The 24,003-nt window shown below is 43.1% G+C and overlaps 2 protein-coding genes and 1 pseudogene across 5 annotated transcripts in view; 2 read left to right on the top strand and 1 right to left on the bottom strand.

Moving 5' to 3' along the window:
- The window catches only part of LOC311129274 (fatty acyl-CoA reductase 1-like), a gene marked incomplete at its 5' end in the record, with an annotated part of 120,740 nt that extends 106,933 nt beyond the window's left edge, over positions 1–13,807 (top strand). Inside the window, 7 exons of the mRNA XM_084161563.1 lie at positions 1,224–1,268; positions 1,382–1,500; positions 1,787–1,854; positions 8,501–8,672; positions 8,943–9,072; positions 9,354–9,481; positions 9,605–13,807. Coding sequence (XP_084017689.1) covers positions 1,224–1,268; positions 1,382–1,500; positions 1,787–1,854; positions 8,501–8,672; positions 8,943–9,072; positions 9,354–9,481; positions 9,605–9,767 — 825 coding nt within the window. The 3' untranslated portion in view covers positions 9,768–13,807. The remainder of the gene's footprint in view (positions 1–1,223; positions 1,269–1,381; positions 1,501–1,786; positions 1,855–8,500; positions 8,673–8,942; positions 9,073–9,353; positions 9,482–9,604) is intronic.
- A 14-nt stretch (positions 13,808–13,821) lies between these two features.
- LOC311129273 (endoplasmic reticulum-Golgi intermediate compartment protein 2-like) overlaps positions 13,822–24,003 on the bottom strand; it is a 13,220-nt pseudogene continuing 3,038 nt past the window's right edge. Inside the window, exons 2-14 of the transcript XR_014615327.1 lie at positions 18,089–18,235; positions 17,886–17,985; positions 17,730–17,776; positions 17,507–17,574; positions 17,376–17,416; positions 16,756–16,855; positions 16,286–16,381; positions 16,045–16,100; positions 15,705–15,803; positions 15,028–15,086; positions 14,496–14,658; positions 14,286–14,364; positions 13,822–14,171 (exon numbers count right to left, since the gene is read on the bottom strand). The product of XR_014615327.1 is annotated as an endoplasmic reticulum-Golgi intermediate compartment protein 2-like (transcript). The remainder of the gene's footprint in view (positions 14,172–14,285; positions 14,365–14,495; positions 14,659–15,027; positions 15,087–15,704; positions 15,804–16,044; positions 16,101–16,285; positions 16,382–16,755; positions 16,856–17,375; positions 17,417–17,506; positions 17,575–17,729; positions 17,777–17,885; positions 17,986–18,088; positions 18,236–24,003) is intronic.
- The window catches only part of LOC311129451 (lysine-specific demethylase 7B-like), a gene marked incomplete at its 5' end in the record, with an annotated part of 23,210 nt that continues 20,476 nt past the window's right edge, over positions 21,270–24,003 (top strand). For 2 of the 3 annotated variants that reach the window (XR_014613278.1, XM_084161739.1), the window contains one exon: positions 21,285–21,382. Coding sequence is in view for 2 of the 3 variants with exons in the window: in XM_084161739.1 (XP_084017865.1) it covers positions 21,285–21,382 (98 nt within the window). Of the gene's footprint in view, positions 21,383–24,003 lie in introns of all 3 variants that reach the window. The other variant, XM_084161740.1, reaches the window with a different exon arrangement.

The raw sequence follows: 24,003 nt of genomic DNA, 5'->3' as shown, positions 1-24,003 counted from the left end.
AATGCACTAAAAAGTATATTCACAGAGAACTACTATATAGCCCCAGGGCTGTATTTAGTTTTCTGGGGCTGAAATGTTTGAACAGTGCAGGATCCAGAGCCAGTAGATGTGTAAGTGGGGTCGGGCCAGGCCTGGCGGCAAAACAACCAAAAGATCACGCTTTACCAGTTTATTGCCCTGGCAGCTCGAGCCAGTGGGAGCGGCGAGACGAGGGAGGAGGGTGTATGTGTGTGTGTGAGATTTACTTCAATCTCCATGTCCTCAGAACTACGTTAAGTGTTAAAATGTCACAGGCAATCCCCCAATGGGGGTCAAAGATTTATCCCTGCAAAAATTGTAGGGACAAGCCACAGACAGACCCACACAAATAAGCCCAGTCTATTACCAATGTATTACCGGGGGGCTAATTGATGTGGACACTGTGTTACTCTCCCTGCCTCAGTCTCACTCTCCATAGGTAACTAGCTAGCCTAGCACACCACTGGAATGCTAACTCAGCAGATACACAACAATCTAATTGATGTTGCTGTTTGGAGGCTATCTGTAACTTGATGACATTGCAGCAATGTTATAGCGGTGCTTGAAGCTAGAATCCTTAATTGAAACAGTAACAAAGCGGACACCCCGGCTGTGTTTCGGTAAAAAACTGAGGGATGGGCCTGGAGAAATGTAACCACTCTCAAATTCATAGACAGAGCTATGGATGCAAGGAATGACCATCCATGATATCAAAATTATAATTTTAACCATGTTTTGAGGCTATACAGTGTTTGTTCACATTTACATTGTTTACGAACATTGGAGTAAAACAAGCTTGTATTTTGGGTTCTGATGGCGTACGACAGTTGAACTAAGCTCATGAGGCATTTAAAAGTTATATTCTTCAAGAATCAATGGGTATATGTCATTAATTTATAAGTCCAAAAATGGATGTAGCAACTAAGGATTCCAGCTTTAAGAGGGTACTTAGGGTTCTCTTTCATCTACGCCTCTATTCAATCTACATCGCTGAAGCATTACAGAATGCGCAATATAAATTTGAAAGTAATTTCTGATTGAGCCGAGATATGCAGCGTTTACCTCGAATGCAGTGTCCGCTAACACGGGAACATTGCCTTTAAATTTCAATAATGCTGTAACGCTGAAGTTCCTCAATACGGATTGAATAGAGCCCCTAATCTCTCATTACACTAATGTATTCCCTCCCTCTTCATTCGTCTCAGGGCTGGATCGACAACTTCAATGGACCAAGCGGAGTCTTCATCGCTGTAAGTACCAGCATCTGCTTATTAGTTGTATTTTTCATATACTAAGTTTGCTCATTTTGATGCCACTAGTGTAAAATGAGATGTTGTGGTAACCCTGTGTCCTGTCTGGTCAGGCGGGGAAGGGCATCCTGCGCACCATGAGAGCCAACAATGATGCGGTGGCGGACCTCATCCCCGTCGACGTGGTCATCAACCTGACCCTGGCCGCTGGCTGGTACACGGCAGTGCACAGGTTAACTTTCCCCCCAGGTGGAATATGGTTTGACCAATGACTGTATGGTTTAACCCACACAAAGACACCCCCCATATTGACCTGCAGGAAGACCTCCTGTAAACCTACCTTAGCCCAGTTTGTTCGAACACACATCTCCCCAGCTCTACACCATTGACTGATGAGGAAGCCCAGTGTTTTCAAATGATGTGATTAGTGTGTGTGCGCTCATTTTATAGATGTGTCCTAATGGACCCTCCCATTTGATCCCTTAAACCTTTGACCCCATCTCTCTACTCCCTTGCAGACCCAAAACAGCTCTGGTCTACAACTGCACAACGGGCGGCATCAACCCTTTCCACTGGGGAGAGATCGGTAGGTATCTGTCTGTCTGTCTTTATACATGTTACGGTGACATCATCAGTGCTTGCTCATCTGCCACTGTGGCTTCCGTCATCATAAATCAATGTACTTCAGTAGTTGAAATCGTGATGGTTATGGTGTTGTGACTGTGAAACTATGCATCATACATTCCCACAGGGGTTATGAAACTGTAAGTTGTCTGTCAGTCCTGGTTCTCCTAAATCAGTTTGAATGGTGTGTCAGTGAGAAGCAGGTGGATAAATGATCTGTGTCATAATTGGATGCCCAGGGATTTTACAGTGGCGAGGGTCTACTGCCACCTTCTGGCAGCTAGTAGAACATTACATCTGAAACCCACACTGTTTACATCTGTTTGACCTCCACTGTGGATCTGCCCAAATAACAACTCCAATCAGCAGTAAAGCACAGTTGCCCATACAATAACAATTAGAGGCAAAGTGTCATCTTGAAATCGTCACCCTCGCAACTGCTTCCCACCAGCCTTTTGGTTGTGGTTACAGCTCCCCTCCCGGCCCGTCGTCTACAGTACATCCCAGCGGACCACTGAGATGAAAAGGAAGCATGCGGGCCGGGTACCAGGCAGGCTCAGATTAAGCGCGGTAGCAGGCGACAGCCAGGGTCCCTCTGCTCTCAGATTAGTGAATCTGCTCCTTTCACCCTGGGAAATTGCCACCAGATGGCTGGCAGTGGGATTAGGGCTCATCACTCCGCCTCACTGTTATAGAACTGGGATAGCGGGCACTAATCTACCGGCCCACATAAGAGCTAAGAATCAAGCTAATCAAACTGGGTCTGGGGGGCCGCTGCTTAGGGAAGTTGGAGGTTTGCTGACTTGATATGTTATCAACATTCTGGTATCTTCATTGGTTTTCCTCGCCCCCTCCTCTCCTCTGTCCTCTCCTCACCTCGTTTTGAAAAAGGTCAAGATAATTGAGGAGCGGCGGTAAGGATAGGGATCGTGGAGGGAAATGCGCTTGCAAGAAATGAGACGGTCCTTCACTCGCTCGTCATCAGGCAAATTAAGTTTACAGAGGAGGAATCCCAAAATACATGTGTAAAGTGATAAAAACGAATATAGCTAGTTGTGCAATAGATGCTATAGATAAAAGGATAAGTAGAGTATCGTTTTAAATGTGTGCATGGTTTTCTCCTTCGAGAAAACAACAGCTGATTCAAAGGGGGTGTGGCGGATTTTAAAACACTTCCGTGGTAGCAGCCGGGAGGAAGCACATGAGTATGCTCAGCGAGAGGAGGCTATCGAGGAGTGGATGATACTCCTCTATTAGCTTACTAACTAATTGACACTCTGTGACCACTTGACCACTTATCGGTTTCCGAGTCACTGAGGAGAAGAGGACGGAGGAGTCGAGGAGAGGACAGACTTTTGTCCAATTGAGAATCTCCCAAGGAATCGAGGAAGGAGCCCTGGAATTGAGAAAGAGCCTTGGAATAGTGCTCTGGAGTTTTCCTCATTCAGGCTGGGATTCAATCCAAGGCTTGTTATAGAGCAGCGCACTAGACAGACGACAATGTACCATTTAAAGGCACCATGAATTGATCCCCGGCCTCAATCTTGCTCTGAGGGAAGCTCCACTTTCTAGGGCAGAACTAATGTGATTGGTTGGATGACAAGTCAGTGGGTGGAGTTTACAGACGAGAGTCAAATAAAATAAACGCTTTTAGGGAGGTAGGTTGGATATGGATGGAGGGCGTTCAACATGGATTTTGACCCAAAAAGTTTGAATCCTGGTTGTGACTTTTGTTTTCCTTACCCAACGTTTTTAAATAATTACATTTCTAATCTATTAACTTTGTTTGTTTACTTTGACTGAATAGCATTAAATACGTGAAAAAACAAGCAAGCTGCCATCCCCCCTACTAGCGCAGTGGACTAGGCACTGGGATAGGGAACAGGAGGTCACATATTCTAATCTTGCTGATGCCCTTTTTCAAAGATACATACACTACCGTTCAAATGTTTGGGGTCACTTAGAAATGTCCTTGTTTTCAATGAAAACATACATGAAATGAGTTTGAATAGGAAATATAGCAAAATGCATAGGAAATGTAGTCATTGACAAGGTTAGAAATAATGATTTTTAATTGAAATAATAATTGTGTCCTTCAAACTTTGCTTTCGTCAAAGAATCCTCTATTTGGAGCAATTACAGCCTTGCAGACCTTTGGCATTCTAGTTGTCAATTTGTTGAGGTAATCTGAAGAGATTTCACCCCATGCTTCATGAAGCACCTCCCACAAATTGGATTGGCTTGATGGGCACTTCTTACATACCATACAGTCAAGCTGCTCCCACAACAGCTCAGTAGGGTTGAGATCCGGTGCTTGTGCTGGCCACTCCATTATAGACAGACACTTTTTTCCAATCTTCCTCTGTCCAGTGTCTGTGTTCTTTTGCCCATCTTAATCTTTTATTTTTATTGGCCAGTCTGAGATATGGCTTTTTCTTTGCAACTCTGCCTAGAAGGTCAGCATCCCGGAGTCGTCTCTTCACTGTAGACGTTGAGACTGGTGTTTTGCGGGAACTATTTAATGAAGCTGCCAGTTGAGGACCTGTGAGGCGTCTGTTTCTCAAACTAGACACTCTAATGTATTTGTCCTCTTGCTCAGTTGTGCACCGGGGCCTCTCACTCCTCTTTCTATTCTGGTTAGAGCCATTTTGCACTGTTCTGTGAAGGGAGTAGTACACAGCGTTGTACGAGATCTTCAGTTTCTTGCCAATTTCTCGCATGGAATAGCCTTCATTTCTCAGAACAAGAATAGACTGACGAGTTTCAGAAGAAAGTTATTTGTTTCTGGCCATTTTGAGCCTGTAATCGAACCCACAATTGCTGATGCTCCAGATACTCAACTAGTCTCAAGAAGGCCAGTTTTATTGCTTCTTTAATCAGCACAACAGTTTTCAGCTGTACTAACATAATTGCAAAAGTTTTGTAATGATCAATTAGCCTTTTAAAATGATAAACTTGGATTAGCAAACACAACGTGCCATTGGAACACAGGACTGATGGTTGCTGATAATGGGCCTCTGTACGCCTATGTAGATATTCCATTAAAAATCAGCTGTTTCCAGCTACAATAGCCATTTACAACATTAACAATGTCTACACTGTATTTCTGATCAATTTGATGTTATTTTAATGGACAAAAAACAGCTCTGGTCTTTCAAAAACAAGGACATTTCTAAGTGACCCCTAACTTTTGAACAGTAGTGTATATATTTGTGTTACCTTTCCCTAGCAAGGAATGCTCACCCTCAACATCAAAACCATCTTTCAACTCATTAGTGGGGCTGGAGAATATTCACTGTGGCCGGGATTCAATAACATCACCCTTTGTAAGTGATGCACCTTGTAAAGACAGTGTTCCCACGTTGATGGTAAACACTGCATGTCGGCTCATTCGGAAATTCCCTTTAAAAAGGCGCATAGCCAACAAATCGCGATCAGATTCAATCCTGGCCAAACATCTTTGACCCCTTCCCAAAATATTGTTCTTCTTAGAGTTAATATCTTATAAATAACTAATAAATAAATATACAACTAATGACGAAGGAGAGTTGATGATCCAAGAAATGTGCTGGAGCATGGTGCTTGCAACATCAGGGATGTGGCTTTGATTCCTCTAAGGCTCATATGTACTGTGTGGCACGTGGTCTCAGAGCATTTTGTATTATTCTGTACGTAAATCCGAGACACACCATTTAGTATGATATGTATTACTTTGTGGATGTCTCATCCATTTCATACATGTTACAAATTGCAATTTGTACAATATGTTAAGAATTTTCTAAACATACGAAAAAAGATTGCAGTCGGGGTACAGTATAACTGCAGTATGCTGCATCCAAAATACCACTGTCGACTGCAGTTACTGTAAGGGATATGTTACAAATCCCAATTGGTTGTGGCTTACATTAGCTAGATGGCTAACGCTAACTAACCTTAGCTAGGCTAGGGGTTAAGGTTAGGTAACATGCTAAGTATTGTAGTTGCAAAGTAGCAAATAAATAGCAAGTAGTTGCTAATTAGCTAAAATGCTGACATTGTCCGTGATGAGATTCAAACACACAACCTTTGGGTTGCTAGACGTTAGCGTTATTTTTGCCTTAAGTAACTTCTCTTATGTAAAAGTAATATATCATACTAATTTGAGTGTCCCGGATTTACATTTACTATGTTACGTATAGTCTAGGAGACCAGTCTGGGCACAATGGAAGGTGAAGGGGCGGTAGTGCAACATACAGTGGGGAAAAAAAGTATTTAGTCAGCCACCAATTGTGCAAGTTCTCCCACTTAAAAAGATCAGAGAGGCCTGTAATTTTCATCATAGGTACACGTCAACTATTACAGACAAATTGAGAAAAAAAATCCAGAAAATCACATTGTAGGATTTTTTATGAATTTATTTGCAAATTATGGTGGAAAATAAGTATTTGGTCACCTACAAACAAGCAATATTTCTGGCTCTCACAGACCTGTAACTTCTTCTTTAAGAGGCTCCTCTGTCCTCCACTCGTTACCTGTATTAATGGCACCTGTTTGAACTTGTTATCAGTATAAAAGACACCTGTCCACAACCTCAAACAGTCACACTCCAAACCCCACTATGGCCAAGACCAAAGAGCTGTCAAAGGACACCAGAAACAAAATTGTAGACCTGCACCAGGCTGGGAAGACTGAATCTGCAATAGGTAAGCAGCTTGGTTTGAAGAAATCAACTGTGGGAGCAATTATTAGGAAATGGAAGACATACAAGACCACTGATAATCTCCCTCGATCTGGGGCTCCACGCAAGATCTCACCCGTGGGGTCAAAATGATCACAAGAACGGTGAGCAAAAATCCCAGAACCACACGGGGGGACCTAGTGAATGACCTGCAGAGAGCTGGGACCAAAGTAACAAAGCCTACCATCAGTAGCACACTACGCCGCCAGGGACTCAAATTCTGCAGTGCCAGACGTGTCCCCCTGCTTAAGCCAGTACATGTCCAGGCCCGTCTGAAGTTTGCTAGAGTGCATTTGGATGATCCAGAAGAGGATTGGGAGAATGTCATATGGTCAGATGAAACCAAAATATAACTCTTTGGTAAAAACTCAACTCGTCGTGTTTGGAGGACAAAGAATGCTGAGTTGCATCCAAAGAACACCATACCTACTGTGAAGCATGGGGGTGGAAACATCATGCTTTGGGGCTGTTTTTCTGCAAAGGGACCAGGACGACTGATCCGTGTAAAGGAAAGAATGAATGGGGCCATGTATCGTGAGATTTTGAGTGAAAACCTCCTTCCATCAGCAAGGGTATTGAAGATGAAACGTGGCTGGGTCTTTCAGCATGACAATGATCCCAAACACACCGCCCGGGCAACGAAGGAGTGGCTTCGTAAGAAGCATTTCAAGGTCCTGGAGTGGCCTAGCCAGTCTCCAGATCTCAACCCCATAGAAAATCTTTGGAGGGAGTTGAAAGTCTGTGTTGCCCAGCGACAGCCCCAAAACATCACTGCTCTAGAGGAGATCTGCATGGAGGAATGGGCCAAAATACCAGCAACAGTGTGTGAAAACCTTGTGAAGACTTACAGAAAACGTTTGACCTGTGTCATTGCCAACAAAGGGTATATAACAAAGTATTGAGAAACTTTTGTTATTGACCAAATACTTATTTTCCACCATAATTTGCAAATAAATTCATTAAAAATCCTACAATGTGATTTTCTGGATTTTTTTCCCTCATTTTGTCTGTCATAGTTGACGTGTACCTATGATGAAAATTACAGGCCTCTCTCATCTTTTTAAGTGGGAGAACTTGCACAATTGGTGGCTAAATACTTTTTTTCCCCACTGTAAGTCAGACAGGGGTTTAAGCAATACAAATTTTACTTTATTTTTTTTGTAGTTAGTAAACCAAAGAGGTATAATAGTCTTTACAACAAATCAGCTGTGCTGGGCTGGTGGTAAAATGGGCTGGTGGTAAAATGGGCTGGTGGTAAAAGTCAAGTTCAATGACAGGAGATTCATTCTCAAGTCTTCCACGCCACTCTCCAGTAGCCGTGGATAGCCAGCCACCATTAGTAGAGTAGAGGGCTGGGTAGTTTTACTTTAATAAGAACTTAAACAATTACAGGGAATAAATGAAATGGGAAAGCCTCAAAATGACAAAACTACAACTCAACAGAAGAGAGCTACCCTCGCGCTTACCCCAGATAGTCTTCTCCTACACAGGAGGAACTAACCTCGTAAGGCTGTTCACTTCTTTATAGAGTCTGGTGGGTCACGAGTCTTCAAAAGAAAGCACACAGCAACAGATTCACACCAGTAGCACCCACTAGTTCTTTCACTAGCAGTTCCCCCAGCAGTTTTACCTTTGTCTGAGCAGCCTTGATTGCAGCTAGGTGTGGAAGGTGTGCAGCTGCTGTGAATGAGATTGTTAGTTCAACAGAAAACCACACCCCTGGATACAACCCAATTCTCTAATATAGTGGCTAAGGAAGATGTGAGGGGCACTTCCCTAACAGTACACCACTTAAAATGCCACAACAGAATGGAGCTGTAAGACAGGGATGACAGCTCCAAGCCTCAGATTCCTTCACATTTTTTAGCGACTCCTCTGTATTCTCTCTCAGAGCACCATGTGATGTCCAGCTTCAAGAGGAACCCTCTGGAGCAGGCTTTCAGAAGGCCCAATGCCAACATCACCTCCAACTACCTGATGAACCAGTACTGGATCCTGGTCAGCCACAAGTTCCCTGCCCTCATCTACGACCTCTACCTGAGACTGTCTGGACAGAAGCCCCAGTAAGATTACTAGCATGCCCTGACAGTCAGCATTGTCACTAGATCATCGTTCAGTCTATCAAAATGTAACTACCTACTTGTTTTCAACCCAATCAACACAGTGGGTTGTAAACCTACATAAAATGATCTGTAATTATAAAGAAATAAGAAATCAATGTTTGCTGCATACAAGTGATTATTAATCAAGTCTTTAGTGAAACGAACATTTCAATTGTGTTATACATACAGTACATTTGGACTGAGATCCTCCATACCTTTCTCTCTGTGTAGAATGATGCGTATCTTCAACCGGCTTCACAAGGCCATCGGCCTGCTGGAGTACTTCAGCAGTCAGGACTGGGAGTGGAACTCAGAGAACATGAACATGCTGATGAGCCACCTCAGCCCTGAGGACAGGAAGGTGCAGTAGACTCACCATTATCTATACACATACATATGCCTCTGCATGTTGGTGTATATTGTCAATGGTATGTTTTTCATCTAGTAATGCCACCAATCCATAATTACAGCTCAAACAAACATCTTTATTGATTTCAACACTACAGGTCACGAATACTTACATCATTCAATTTCAGAAGGTTAAATTATAGATATCCCAAAGAGGTTTTCATAATCGCCTGAATGTGACCATAATAGCCATGTTGTCTTACTGCACATCAGCATCCTAACTCTCTCTCCCAGACATTCAACTTTGACGTGCGTCAGCTGAACTGGCCAGAGTACATAGAGAACTACTGCATCGGCACCAAGAAGTACGTTCTGAATGAAGACATGTCAGACATCCCTGCAGCCAGGCAACACCTCAGGAAGTGAGTCGACTACTTACAGTGCTGATTGTGTTTGCACCTGCCCACAGTTAGCCCGAGTTATTTTGAAGAAGGATGTAAATGACAGTGTGTACTTACAACTCCCTCCCTCTCTTGATCTCCCAGGCTGAGGAACATCCGCTACACATTCAACACTCTACTGCTGGTGTTCATCTGGAGGGTGTTCATCGCCCGCTCCCAGATGGCCAGGAACATCTGGTACTTTGTGGTCAGCCTCTGCTTCAAGTTCCTCTCCTACTTCAGGGCCTCCAGCACACTCACCAACTGATAACCAACTGACCGTTGACCAGCTGACCGCCTCCTCAACCAGACAACACCCCTCAGACCTCCAGCAGCACACAACCCCACTCCTCAACCAGACGACACCCCTCAGACCTCCAGCAGCACACAACCCCACTCCTCAACCAGACGACACCCCTCAGACCTCCAGCAGTGCACAACCCCACTCCTCAACCAGACAACACCCCTCAGACCTCCAGCAGCACAGAACCCCACTCCTCAACCAGACATTGTTCCTTCTGACCCTGTTGTACGTCATACAGTGAAATGACTACGTAAGTGTTATTTATTTTCTAACTACTGCTTTTCTTAAAGCGACAGATTACATATGCAACAATAAACCCATTGTATACTCTCTCCACGTTTTGCATACTTGAAATACTGTGTCAGGCCTCCACTGAAGGCTAATTTCTGTACATGACTCTTAATGTGTGAATCCTGAGATATTTCATGGCCTCTCTTTTTACATGGGCGATGTGTTTTTACCTTGTATTGTTTTGTACCGACAGAATATTTGGGAGCCTGTACTCTGTAGCGAGGCCAGCTAAGGATAACCAAGAGAACTTCAGTGTTGATCACACCAAGGGCTCTATTCAATCTGTAAAGTTGAAGCGTTACAGATTCCGTGATATAAATGTAAAGGTAATTTCCGATTGAGCCAACACATGCAGCGTTTACCGTGAATGCAGTCTCTGCAAAAGCAGGCACATTCCCTTTAAATTTCAACCATGCTGTAAAGCTGAACTTCTGTGATGTAGATTGAATAGAGCCCTAAATCTTGACCACTGGAGACTGCTACTGTAGTACTACAAACATCTGACCTGGTTGACATTACCAGTTCTTACTTTTGATGGTATATTGATACAAGCTACTATCACTACTGTATATTGATATATCAGTATGTTTAACATAACGCATAAGACTCCTTGTTTGTTTCACGGTTAGTCCACTTTTTGCCTGTTTTGTACAGCAGTTTATATTGAAACTAAGTTGACTTTTTTCATCTTTATAAATAATTGCGTCAAACTAAGGCTTGTCTTATGTAAGTGGTAGATGATGGTGGCAGTATCATACAGGGAAAACAAGTATTTGATCCCCTGCTGATTTTGTACGTTTGCCCCCTGACAAAGACATGATCAGTCTATAATTTTTATGGTAGGTTTATTTGAACAGTGAGAGACAGAATAACAACACAAAAATCCAGAAAAACGAATGTCAAAAATGTTATAAATTGATTTGCATTTTAATGAGGGAAATAAGTATTTGACCCCTCTGCAAAACATGACTTAGTACTTGGTGGCAAAACCCTTGTTGGCAATCACAGAGGTCAGACGTTTCTTGTAGTTGGCCACCAGGTTTGCACACATCTCAGGAGGGATTTTGTCCCACTCCTCTTTGCAGATCTTCTCCAAGTCATTAAGGTTTCGAGGCTGATGTTTGGCAACTCGAACCTTAAGCTCCCTCCACAGATTTTCTATGGGATTAAGGTCTGGAGACTGGCTAGGCCACTCCAGGACCTTAATGTGCTTCTTCTAGAGCCACTCCTATGTTGCCTTGGCCGTGTGTTTTGGGTCATTGTCATACTGGAATACCCATCCACGACCCATTTTCAATGCCCTGGCTGAGGGAAGGAGGTTCTCACCCAAGATTTGACGGTACATGGCCCCGTCCATCGTCCCTTTGATGCGGTGAAGTTGTCCTGTCCCCTTAGCAGAAAAACACCCCCAAAGCATAATGTTTCCACCTCCATGTTTGACGGTGGGGATGGTGTTCTTGGGGTCATAGGCAGCATTCCTCCTCCTCCAAACACGGCGAGTTGAGTTGATGCCAAAGAGCTCGATTTTGGTCTCATCTGACCACAACACTTTCACCCAGTTCTCCTCTGAATCATTCAGATGTTAATTGGCTAACTTCAGACGGGCCTGTATATGTGCTTTCTTGAGCAGGGGGACCTTGCGGGCACTGCAGGATTTCAGTCCTTCACGGCGTAGTGTGTTACCAATTGTTTTCTTGGTGACTATGGTCCCAGCTGCCTTGAGATCATTGACAAGATCCTCCCGTGTAGTTCTGGGCTGATTCCTCACCGTTCTCATGATCATTGCAACGCCACATGGTGAGATCTTGCATGGAGCCCCAGGCCGAGGGAGATTGACAGTTATTTTGTGTTTCTTCCATTTGCGAATAATCGCACCAACTGTTGTCACCTTCTCACCAAGCTGCTTGGCGATGGTCTTGTAGCCCATTCCAGCCTTGTGTAAGTCAACAATCTTGTCCCTGACATCCTTGGAGAGCTCTTTGGTCTTGGCCATGGTGGAGAGTTTGGAATCTGATTGATTGATTGCTTCTGTGGACAGGTGTCTTTTATACAGGTAACAAACTAAGATTAGGAGCACTCCCTTTAAGAGTGTGCTCCTAATCTCAGCTCGTTACCTGTATAAAAGACACCTGGGAGCCAGAAATCTTTCTGATTGAGAGGGGGTCAAATACTTATTTCCCTCATTAAAATGCAAATCAGTTTATAACATTTTTGACATGCGTTTTTCTGTATCTTTTTGTTGTTATTCTGTCTCTCACTGTTCAAATAAACCTACCATTAAAATGATAGACTGATCATTTCTTTGTCAGTGGGCAAACATACAAAATCAGCAGGGGATTAAATACTTTTTTCCCTCACTGTATATAAACAAGTTTGGAAGACGTGTAAATAGTGAAGTCTATATTCTATAGACTACCAAAGACAGTGATATTCCTGAAGGTTGATTCTGCAGCAGTCTGACTCTACCACAGAGCTTCCCAGAGTATATCTAAATTGTTCCCGGTGGCAGACAGCAGCAGTCCACATTTTATGAGATGATACATCTATATACAGTACATATGGATACAGTATCTATGGTAGAAGTCTTGACTCAACAGAAAAAGGACAAAATGTACCCCAATTCCACCCTCTGAAAAACATGTTTCTATGTGAGCCAGTAATGGTGTGCAACAATGTTGACCGTCCTTTCCTAAATTCATTAAGGGACTATGAACCAAATGCACGCCCAACACAGAAAATGGCTATTCCTGTACAATGAAGTTGTAAAAAATGTCCTGCTTGTTACGGATCTCGGCATCTGTCATGTTGACAACAAAGCAGTGTCTTTGTTATATGATACATAGTACACTTCCCAGTTAGCTCTGCTGCCACTATGAACTGCAACACTTACGACTCTTTATTTTGTTTCATTTTCCTTCTTCAAATGTAATTGGCAAATGTTAAGTGACCCTCTATTCCTGCTCTGAAAACACTTCAAATTTGTTTGGCAAAACATGAATAAACCAAAAGACAAATGTCAGTGTGCTAATCATTCTGCTTCACTGCTGCCTCATGTAGAAAAGAGATTTAGCCTACTTCCATGGCTACGTTTACACAGGCAGCCCAATTCTGATCTTTTCACTAATTGGTCTTTTGACCAATCAGATCAGCTCTGAAAAAGATCAGATGTGAAAAGATCTGATGTGATTGGTCTAAATACCAATTAGTGGTAAAAAAGCTCAGAATTGGACTGCCTGTGTAAGCGCAGCCTAAGAGCATGCACCATCAACAGAGGATAGTGGGGATAGGAACCGAGAGATATTTAATTGAATGTAAAGTGTACAACATGAAGGGGTGAAGTGCACTAAAACACGTTTAATAGGACATCTCCCATTGACAGATTACATGTGAAACAGATACTGAACAACAGTACAAATAGATAGTAATAGAGCAAACATGATATGCAAGTTAATCATTTTCCAATGTCTGCATGATCCATACCAATGCAGGTTCACTAGTATAGTAATATCATGGAGGAGCAAACACTGTCTAGTGTCCAGCCCCAACACCCTTACACACTACAAGCCTGATCAAACTGGGGAGTTAACTGCTTTCCATTTTTCTGTGTAAAATACATATTTACAGGATATAAATATATTATAATGGTAGTAATATGAGGATACAGTCCACAACAATTTTACAACACCCCCAAAACAATAAATAGAACAATTCTGATTGTCAGATCCTAAGCAGTTTACTCTTATTTGGTTCAAAACAAACTCCCAGCAATCCACATACTTGTGATTGGAGACTTGGCTTCCTGGATTCCCCCACAGGTGAAGGGATGGTAGGGGCAAGATCAGCAGCAGGCTCCGGGTCCCATATCCACAAAGCGTCTCAGAGTTGGAGTGCGGATCTAGGATCTGTCCATATAAATCGTATTTATTATGATCCAAAAGGGCAAAACTGATCCAAGCTCAGCACTCCTACTCGGAGAGTAGATGGATATGGGCCCAGGTCAGAGCGCTACTCCTGTATGTGGTTGTCCGTCAGGAGCGGAGCAGCATGGTTGTTCACATGGGCATCTGGGAGAACCACCTGGATATAGAGAAAATGTAGAGAGGAACTAGGACACAGAGGAACTAGCACATTTAAGGATTTACCATCATTTTGCTACATAGTTTCAGTAGCAATAAAGAAGACTGGGCTCACCTCTCTAGGTTTATATGGGCCTAGTTTGAAGCGACAGCAGACTATGTCCAAACAGAAGCCAACAAACCCATGGTCATGCCTGTGGGAGAGAGAGAAGATAAATGCATTTCTCTAACGTGGCACAGTATCAGGCTGCAAATGATTTGTGAGACATGAACAGTATGAGGTCTGCCCATGACACTGGGTGGTAAGAGTGAGTGTTGTCTGGACCTGTGGTGGAGAAGATACCCCCGATGATGCCACAGAGTCGTACCAGGAACTGCCAGAGGGGCATGTGCTGCTCACTGACCGTCACCATCAGAGAGCTGGTGTCGTACTTCATAAAGATCCCAGACACACCGTGGCTGCCCGCCGCATGGTTGATCACCCGTTCCTAGACCAGACAGCGGGTAGGTAGAGTGGGGTGGTCAATCTCTCCTTTACACACACACACACACACACCGGCCTTTCTAGCATCTAGCCTTTGTGTATGTGAATATGTGTGTTTGTAAGAGAGAAATCTATGACTGTCTCAGGTTGTGTGGTGGTGTTATGCAGCAGATCTAGAACTAACTTTTGGCAGCCAGCAGAGGGAGCTGAATGGACTGGATGGATGGATGAGGAGGCTGATCCATCATCTGAACCCACTGCAGCATCCTCCATCATGGTCAACACGGAATAGGAATCCTTTCCCCCTGATGGTTAATATGAGGATTTGGGGAAGGTAAGCTGATCCTAGATCTGTGCCTAAAAAATCTGTCACAGAGGACGTGTGCAGTTTGGTAGGTACCACCGTAATGAAATACTGGAACATCTGATTATCTGCAACAATAAGACAAAGAACAAAGCCTTTTAACACATCCATCTTGTGACGGACTACACAGAATACTTATTCTAGAAAAGGTGAAATAGGGGGCTTCAGTTCTTTCCCCAGGAGAAACTAGACTGCTTTGAACGGCAAGTGAATGAAAGCAAGCCTGCAGTAAATCCACTTCAAATGGATACAAATAGCTACATTTTCTCTGTGCAAACTCATGACGCCATGCTGAGCAGAATAGACTGGAAGTGAGGTTTGATTTAAATGTATGTAGTTCTGTCCTTGAGCTGTTCTTGTCTATTAATGTTCTGTATTATGTCATGTTTCATGTTTTGTGTAGACCCCAGGAAGAGTAGCTGCTGCTTTTGCAACAGCTAATGGGGATCCTAATAAAATACCAAAGTGTGGATCAGAGCTCATGTACATAATCAGCCTACACACAGTCAGGGTTTTGACCGTGTGGCTTATTCACAACACAATACTGTTGCTACAAAGCACCAGTGGCTTACTGCTCTACTATTCTGTAGTCATAGCTGCAGATTGAGTAACAGCTGAATGAGGTTTGATAAGAACATATTAATGTGTTTACTTCCTGGTCTCAGTGAGGAGGAGCAGTAACTTACGAGATGTGGTGATTTTCTCTGTCCCGTCCAGAGGATTGATGATGCCGGGGATCTCTTCTCCGAAAGACAGATGGTCTATCCGATGGGAGAAGTTGTACGCTGCAACGCAATGATGAAACCCAGCTCACATTCAGTCAGGTGGAATGGGACAGTGAAAACCTCTATTTGGGAGTGAATCATTCTGAGAAAATTGTTATTCCTCTTATCTATCACTTGAAACATGGAAATGCAAATGCAATGTAAGCAACCAGAGAACATTACTAATGTTGTCCTTGTCTAAAACTAATAAATTATGCAAATGAATGTCACCCTTTCCTGGTCAGGCTAACAGAGAACTTACTGTCATGGCTTACAAAAGCTGCTATATGAGCATGGCCACGAGGGTGATGAATAGGCCTGAGAAACACAGAGGGTTAGAAGCATGAGGAGCATTTTCATCAAAAAGAAATATACTGTGCTGTATAGGTTGAGTGACCTTTTTCCAATCAAATAGATATGCTAAAATTGGCCATATACCACACGCCCTCGGGCCTTATTGCTTAAATATATCACGCTTATAGAAAAGTGTACAGGTATCTTACTTTCCCACTGTGATGTGTAAGTTCCCAGCCACTTTGTTGACATAGACGTGCCCATGTATCCTACAGGCACTTAGGGGCTCTGAGGCGGTGTCCTCTCTGAAGACACACACACACACATACTATTAGCTATGTAGGAAAACATATCTGTACTCAATGCATTTTCACAACACCTCAGTAGTGATGCATTTTGCATGTGAGAGCCCTACTAACCTAGGGGGCAAGGCAGCCCTACTAACCAAGGGGGCAAGGCAGGCCTACTAACCTAGGGGGCAAGGCAGGCCTGCTAACCTAGGGGGCAAGGCAGGCCTACTAACCTAGGGGGCAAGGCAGGCCTACTAACCTAGGGGGCAAGGCAGGCCTACTAACCTAGGGGACAAGGCAGGCCTACTAACCTAGGGGGCAAGGCAGGCCTACTAACCTAGGGGGCAAGGCAGGCCTACTAACCTAGGGGGCAAGGCAGCACTACTAACCTAGGGGGCAAGGCCGTAGGGGCTCCCTTTAGAACACTCTTGTACAAGACCTCCTGTAGAGAATGATCCTCCCTCAGCCTGTTCTGAATCAGCAAGAGTCCTAAGAAGAGTTGAGAGAGAGAGAACCAGGTTAACTACTCATTTCATACAGGAAGGATGACAAAATGTATATATTTTTATTTTGGAATGTGGTTGAGTGAGATTTTCTGACTATTAACAATGTGCTTAAAATGGGCTATCTGCAATTGCTACATCCATTTTTGGACTTTTAAATTCATGATATATAGCCATTGATTTTTGAAGAATAAAACCTTATAAATGCCTCATGAGCATAGTTTAACTGTCTAACCCAATCAAAACCCAAAATATAAGCTTGTTTTACTCCTTTGTTTGTACACAACTTACTTGTAAACAAACACTGTATAGCCTCAAAACAAAATTACAACTATCATTTTGATATCATGGATGGTCAGTCCTTACATCCATAGCTCTGTCTATGAATTTGAAAGTGGTTACATTGCTCCAGCAGCCCCCCCCCCCGCCCAGCTGTTCACCGACAAAGTGGTGGGGTGATAGTATGTGTGCATGTCACCGTTTAAATAACTGAGTAAACTGCTTACCTGTGCCACAGTCTTTGCTGCGGGGTCAGCTCAAAAATCACCTGAACATTTATACACAGGGAAGAAAATAGATCAGGGTTTGGGATCACCAGTCTATTTGTATGTAATAGAATGCTTAGTGATCTACTCACAGGCTCATACTGAATGCCATTTGATGTTATCATGGTCTCTGCCAGGTCCAGAATGTCTGCACCCACATCTGAAACAGCACACCATCAACTCAGTCTTTGGCTCCAATTGGTTGTGGGGGAAATTATACAGTACATCATAACACATTAATTATGCCCAAAATATGAAGGTCAACATTTCATGAATAATTTTAATAAATAATGTGTGATAAGGTTGAATACTTACGTTGGCATTTCATGGCAACTGTAATATCTATGTTTATTCTCAATTTACTGTAAATGAAGAAAAAGCCTTGTCAGATTCCAAGATAATGTACCTGCAGTAAAATACAGTTCAGTCTCAAATTAGAGCTGATGAAACAAAATCAACATTTGATTGAACCTTGAAAAATCTTTATCCACTTCGTATTCATACTTCATCCAGGTATCCTGATACACAAAGAAGGCCAGCAGTGCCATGGCAGTGAATGCTATCAAGGCCACTACGGATGGGTGAGAGAAGAACAATTAGCGATGTCATTCAAAGTAGGGGCTATTGAATCAGCATTCAGACATATGTAAGCAGTATTGAGAGTGAAATCCTACCTGCCCCCCCTGTGGCTGTGGTCTCAACATAGCTCTCTGGGACCTTGGGGAAGGAATCCAGCTCCTTCACCAGACTCAGGGCTTTCTTCCTGTACAGACGCCTCATCTTCAGGACCACTCTCCACGTCCTCCCTTCATACACCTAACCTGGGAAAGAGAAATCATACAAAATAGTCCATGTTTTTTTCCTAATCTGTGTAATATGGGAATAAAAAAAATGTGCAGGTTACTACCATCATCGCTGCCCACATCTGTCATACCTGTCTTGGCAATGTCACTGACACCACATGTTTCCAATCAACTAACTAGCTAGTTTTTTTCAAATGAGTTACCACTGGCATGTAGTGCTGAGCGACTAACCGAAATGTCGGTTATTTTTCGGTTTTTAAAACAACTAATTAACCAATTTGCACATTGCACAGTTTCTCTACACAGAAATCAGATCCAGCCTGAACTGTGCAATGTAGTAGGGAGTTGTATTTTCCAACAGGCCAATATTCTACATAGTTTAGCTCACAAAACGTAGTAATTAACTACAATGACCATAACTCATTTTGCAAATACTTGTCAGGTCTTTCTTTTTTTACGCCTGCTAAGGAAGAGACAAGAGTGCATGATCATGAGGGGATATAGAGTACCACAGTATGAGTCACAATACCTAGCCGTCTAACAGGGAAATGGTTCCAACCGTTTTTCCAGCATTCATTTTTCCCTAATTAACTGCTAATGTGGCTATCATAAAGAACTACAAATACAAATTATGATCTGGACGAGACTGCCGAATCGAGGCAAAGGTAAGAATCTCTGGATTAAATAATGTTAGCTAAATGTAGTAATGAATAAATTGGCAAAATGTATTTAAATTGAGAATTCTGTTTACTGTCTTGTGCAAATTTTAAATTGACACAATACCTGTTAGCAAAGGTGTCAGCTAGCGATGACATGCAGGACCTTGCAGGGATTTGTAGTCTTGCATGATGTTTATGTTGATGCTAATTAGCATTTTCGAATCTGAGAGTAGATAGAGCCGAATATATTGATAAAGTCACCTTGTCTGAGAGAGATTTACATGGTTATCAAAACGTCATGCCAGTGTAAGCTTCCACGAAACACAGCCCTTATTTTAAGTGTTTCTAACATCCCTTATGGGAAAAAGGAATGGTGGAAAAACGATTGGAAGCATTTCGCTGTATGAAGGCTAGGTTTAATGGGTATTATGACACCTACACTGTGGGACTCTATTAAGATCAGCTGTTATCTATTAAGATATCTTCTTACCTCGGTTTCATGCGTCTATATTCCAGTAAATTGATTGCAATGGCAGAAATCAATTCATTACATTGTAACTAGTAAAAAAATACGTTTGTTAACTTCTAGCGTTCTTCACCGGGTGCCAACTCCAGTCCTGTCTTTAACAACACGACCACCCCGCTAGCCGATATGAACTGTCACTGGTCTTTTTCCATTACCGCCACCTGTCGACGAGCTCGCGAATGGCTCTAAATGTGTTGCCATTCTACGCATTGTACACCAGATGGCGCTCGAGCCCCTTAAAATATTATCACGCCGCATTCTTTGTCTTCTTTCAAAGCTTGTTCCCTAAAATGTAGGACATTATTCCACATTTTTCATCAGTTTATCAAGTTCAAAACGATTTTATGTTTACAGGATGATAACTATTTGGATTAGCTTCACTATTTTAGACCTAGGTATATCATGCCTAGTATTTTGCTATTGCACAAGAAATTAGTGTAATAATAATGTTGTTACAGCATACCTTTTACTTAAATCATACACATTAAGTATATATTGCAATTCTGTTTTCCATTTTAATATATTTTCATCCCTTATAATTGGCCTGCCCTGACTGCATGTTGGCACACACACTGCTTCTTCAACTGAAGTAACCCCAGCTATTTAGACTTTATAATGAATTAAGAGGCATTTTTGGGCTCATGCACAGATCACGTCAGTAGGTTAGGAGAATTAGGGCTAGGGTTAGCTAAAATGCTAAAATTGTCCCTGACGCGACTAGAAAATATCTAACTACAACCAGCCCTGCCCTGAGAACAGTCTTGGTTTCCAATAATGCGATTCTGCTCAAATAGACCAATGCAGGTGAAGTCTCCTGCCTGGCTGATGCTTATTCAGACACGCCGACTATGGTGACAACAGCTCATTAAAGCAGCGTGGCTCCCCACAGGGAGCTGTCATGAAACCTCAGGGAATGCCCCAGGCCATATACACACGATCATGACTGATGGGCTTTGACCTAAACACACTGAAACACCCACCCTGTTGCTAGGCTATTTAAACATCCAACCTCAGGTACAGTTACATATGTTAAAATCCTACAATTATTGGCATGTTTATGAAATATCAACTGCTAAATAGCATAATTGTCTCTCCATAGGAGGGGTTCATGAATTGTTCTCTTGTATAAATACAATATCAAGCACATGCCAAAGTCAGCAAATAACTGCATGTTTCCATATGTGCAGTCACAGTCCCGCATGCCCTGCATGCATTAAGCCTACTTGACTATGCAGAGCTGCACAGATGGGCTTATGGGGGGATGGGCGCTGTCAGCGCACACAGATCAAACGGGTCGGCAGTCCTATTGCTATTCCCTACACACAAGCACGTAGAGCACGTCAGACACGCGCCATGACAAATACCAGGCAGGGAGAGCATTTTGTTGTGTTGATCACTCTTCCTGTATTCTGAACCAGGCCATATGAGTCCCTTGCCCTTTACCTAAAAATGAGCAGCAGTTCAAACACATCTCAAGAAACAATAACAAATACAAGTTCACAATGGAATCAATGAAAACAGCCAAACCAATGGCAGTGCTTTTCCTGCTGAGAATGCAGCCTTGGGCACTTTGACCACGTTGTGTCAGTTTGCATCATATCACTGTTGTTTATAGGTCAATGATCACTGTCGAGTTAAACCAAGTTCAACAAAAAACAACACTTTACATAATTCACAATGTTATAAGTATAGGTATTTGCTATTACACTGAGTAACCAGATGGAAATAAATAATTTGGAAATTGACGTCAGAGATAGGCTTGCCCCCGTGGCTTTCCCATGCTTTCTTTCGCATAAGATCGGGTTTCCCCTCGACTCTTTCCGCGTACCGAACGAAATCCCCGCCCCACTTTATTCCTGCGTTGTTTGGGGACAGTAGGAAGATGGCGGCGGCCCCGCTGTACTGTGTCTGCCGGCAGTCCTATGATGTGAGCCGGTTTATGATCGAATGCGACCTCTGTAACGACTGGTTTCATGGCAGGTATGGAGATTACACCTTCCTTGAAACATGCAATCGATTTAACCAGCTAAACTAACAGCAGGTGCTTGGGAATAAGCGAGGATTGTCTTGTGGTTGTGACTGCTATTTGTGGGTAACGGGGTCTTCACGGGTCTCTCACTCTATTGACACCTAGAGCTAGCTAAACTTTACAAAATAGTAAATAACTAAGCCAGTGTGTTTTTATTTTCATTATACATATTGGGAGTTAGTATTTGACTCTACTTATTGGGCTATTAATCGTGTGTCTTGGAGGTTTTAATGTCCTTGCCGACAGCAGCTTGTCAAAAGAAATTAGCTTAACGTTACTAGTTTGCTACCGTTAGCCAGCTAGCTAAGCTTGTGTGTGACTAATTGTGAATCTCAGTGATCAAAGCCAGCCCTTTACAAATGTGGTCTGTTGAAAGAAGCCTTAGCCTATCCAATTGATTTGAGAACAAACTTGCCTGGTTATCGATTAAAGGCATGGGGTCTGATTTTAATCCACTTTGTCATCATTTACTATTGAGTTGGGTTAATGCTAGTCTGATTAATCAGTCTCAAATATACAATAATTGTGTGTTACAGCCTGATTAATCAGACTAGGTTCGTGCATGTGACAGCCTGACCTGACCCTAATGGACTTTCCTAGTGGAGAATTTAGGCCACGTGCTTTTGTGAATTCGATTGATGTTCCATTTCAATCTCTTGCACATTCTTGGTGGCATCACTTCACTAGCCAAGTGACCTCTTGCATGGATCAACATTTTTAGGAGTAAACTACACAAATCCTACTATTTGAGTGAGTGTCCTCATTTGGCCTCATTTGTTTTTACCCCTAACTATTTAGTGGCCAAAAAACTTAGATGAGAAAATATGATTGTTGTTATCGTTGAGCTTTTGATTGACAGCTCGAGGTTGGGTATTTAAATCCCCCCTTTCACCGAAAATAGGCACATGTGGTATACCCCTAGTGGAAGAAGGGAGTATTGAGTAGAAAAGAAAGACAACTAATATGAATACAATAGCAGTTTGGCTTGTGTGGAAATGACAAAGCTGTTGTGTAACTACACTCTGTAGACTGCCAAGAACTCAACGCCCAGAATGATGGGATGCCTGAGCCAGGGTAGACTGAGTCTGTGTCATGTGCCAAAAGAGGAACAAACATTGGAGCGTCCCCATTGAGCAATAACACACGCGTGCACACTGCTCTGCTCCAAAACTAGGGGTTCTCTACCACTCTTTCCCATGAGGCTCACCAGAAGGAAGTGGCAAGCCTCTGGCTGTGGATGGTATGCAAACGTAGTGGAAAGCGGAGAAGCTGCCATGCCTGCTCCGGAATCCTGGTGCCCGCTTGTCGGCACACCGCCATACTGTGAGCCGGGGTCGTGTCTAGCTGCCTGCCTGGCCGGGAGGGCATCTGTTTTCTCTCACCAGTGACTGAACCCTGGATGCACGTATACACCCGTATGGCTCCCAGACGGAACTAGGCAGAGTAGCCAAACAAAGTGCTCTGTGTTGTTTCTAAGGTGTAGACTATGGACCAGGTAGGGTGCGGGAGACAGAAATAGTGCCCTGCTAGTTTGTACACTACAGGCATGTACGTAGGGCCTGTGCAGGAAAAGAGCCTCACTTCCACTCAGCAGGCCTGTGCTGCGGATGCTTTTGCTAAAACTGTTGAGATATCACTATACTGAAACTGAAACATTGCATTACGAACGACAACAAACCCCGTATGGCGTCAGTGGCTCACGTTGGAGCCCACAGACCTGTGTCTCTCTCCAGGCTGCGTGGGTGTGACTCCCAGCTCCTGTCTGGTTCTGGTAGAGTGTGTGTGGTAGTAGTGAGAGAGCAGAGACTGGATGGGACACAGGGGAATGATTGATGGTAGCTCCACAGAGCCAAGTTCAATGTACCATCCATCATTATGTCCTACACTCTCAGCCAGGGGAAAAGACTGAAGAGAGATGGATGCTCTCCCCTGTCCTCCTCATAATGTTGTGAGAGAATTTGAATTTGTGGGAGAGCTTGTGTTTTTAGTTTAGTGTGTGTGTGACTCTGACCTCAGTTGATGGTTAGTATCATGTTTACATTCATTAGTGGGGTCTTTGTGTCTCTGGGGTAGGCCAATGACATTACTCTCAGATTGATCAATGCTGATTAGGAGGTCAACAGCGTCGTATTGATTTCCAGTCGTTTAGAGTCACGGTATATTAGTTGGTCCGCTAATGATGATGACACAAGGGCGAACTTGAATTCAGACTGCTTCTGCAGATGAGGGGAAACGGGGAGAATGGACCAATGTTTTGCGCTCTTGGAAATGCAATGAGGAGTTGAAAGTAGGATTTTACTAAGAATAGCCACATTTAGCTGAGTGCATTCCTTTTATCAATCTGACAGAAACCCTCTGAAAAGTAGCATGGCAAGTTGCAACACAGCCTGATTGACACCTACTTTGCCTACATACAGTGGGGGAAAAAAGTATTTAGTCAGCCACCAATTGTGCAAGTTCTCCCACTTAAAAAGATGAGAGGCCTGTAATGTTCATCATAGGTACACGTCAACTATGACAGATAAATTGAGGGGGAAAAATCCAGAAAATCACATTGTAGGATTTTTAATGA

The sequence above is a fragment of the Coregonus lavaretus genome (assembly GCF_964263955.1).
Source record: "Coregonus lavaretus genome assembly, chromosome: 5".
Taxonomy (NCBI): domain Eukaryota; kingdom Metazoa; phylum Chordata; class Actinopteri; order Salmoniformes; family Salmonidae; genus Coregonus; species Coregonus lavaretus.
This window is presented reverse-complemented; position numbering and strand designations above follow the sequence as displayed.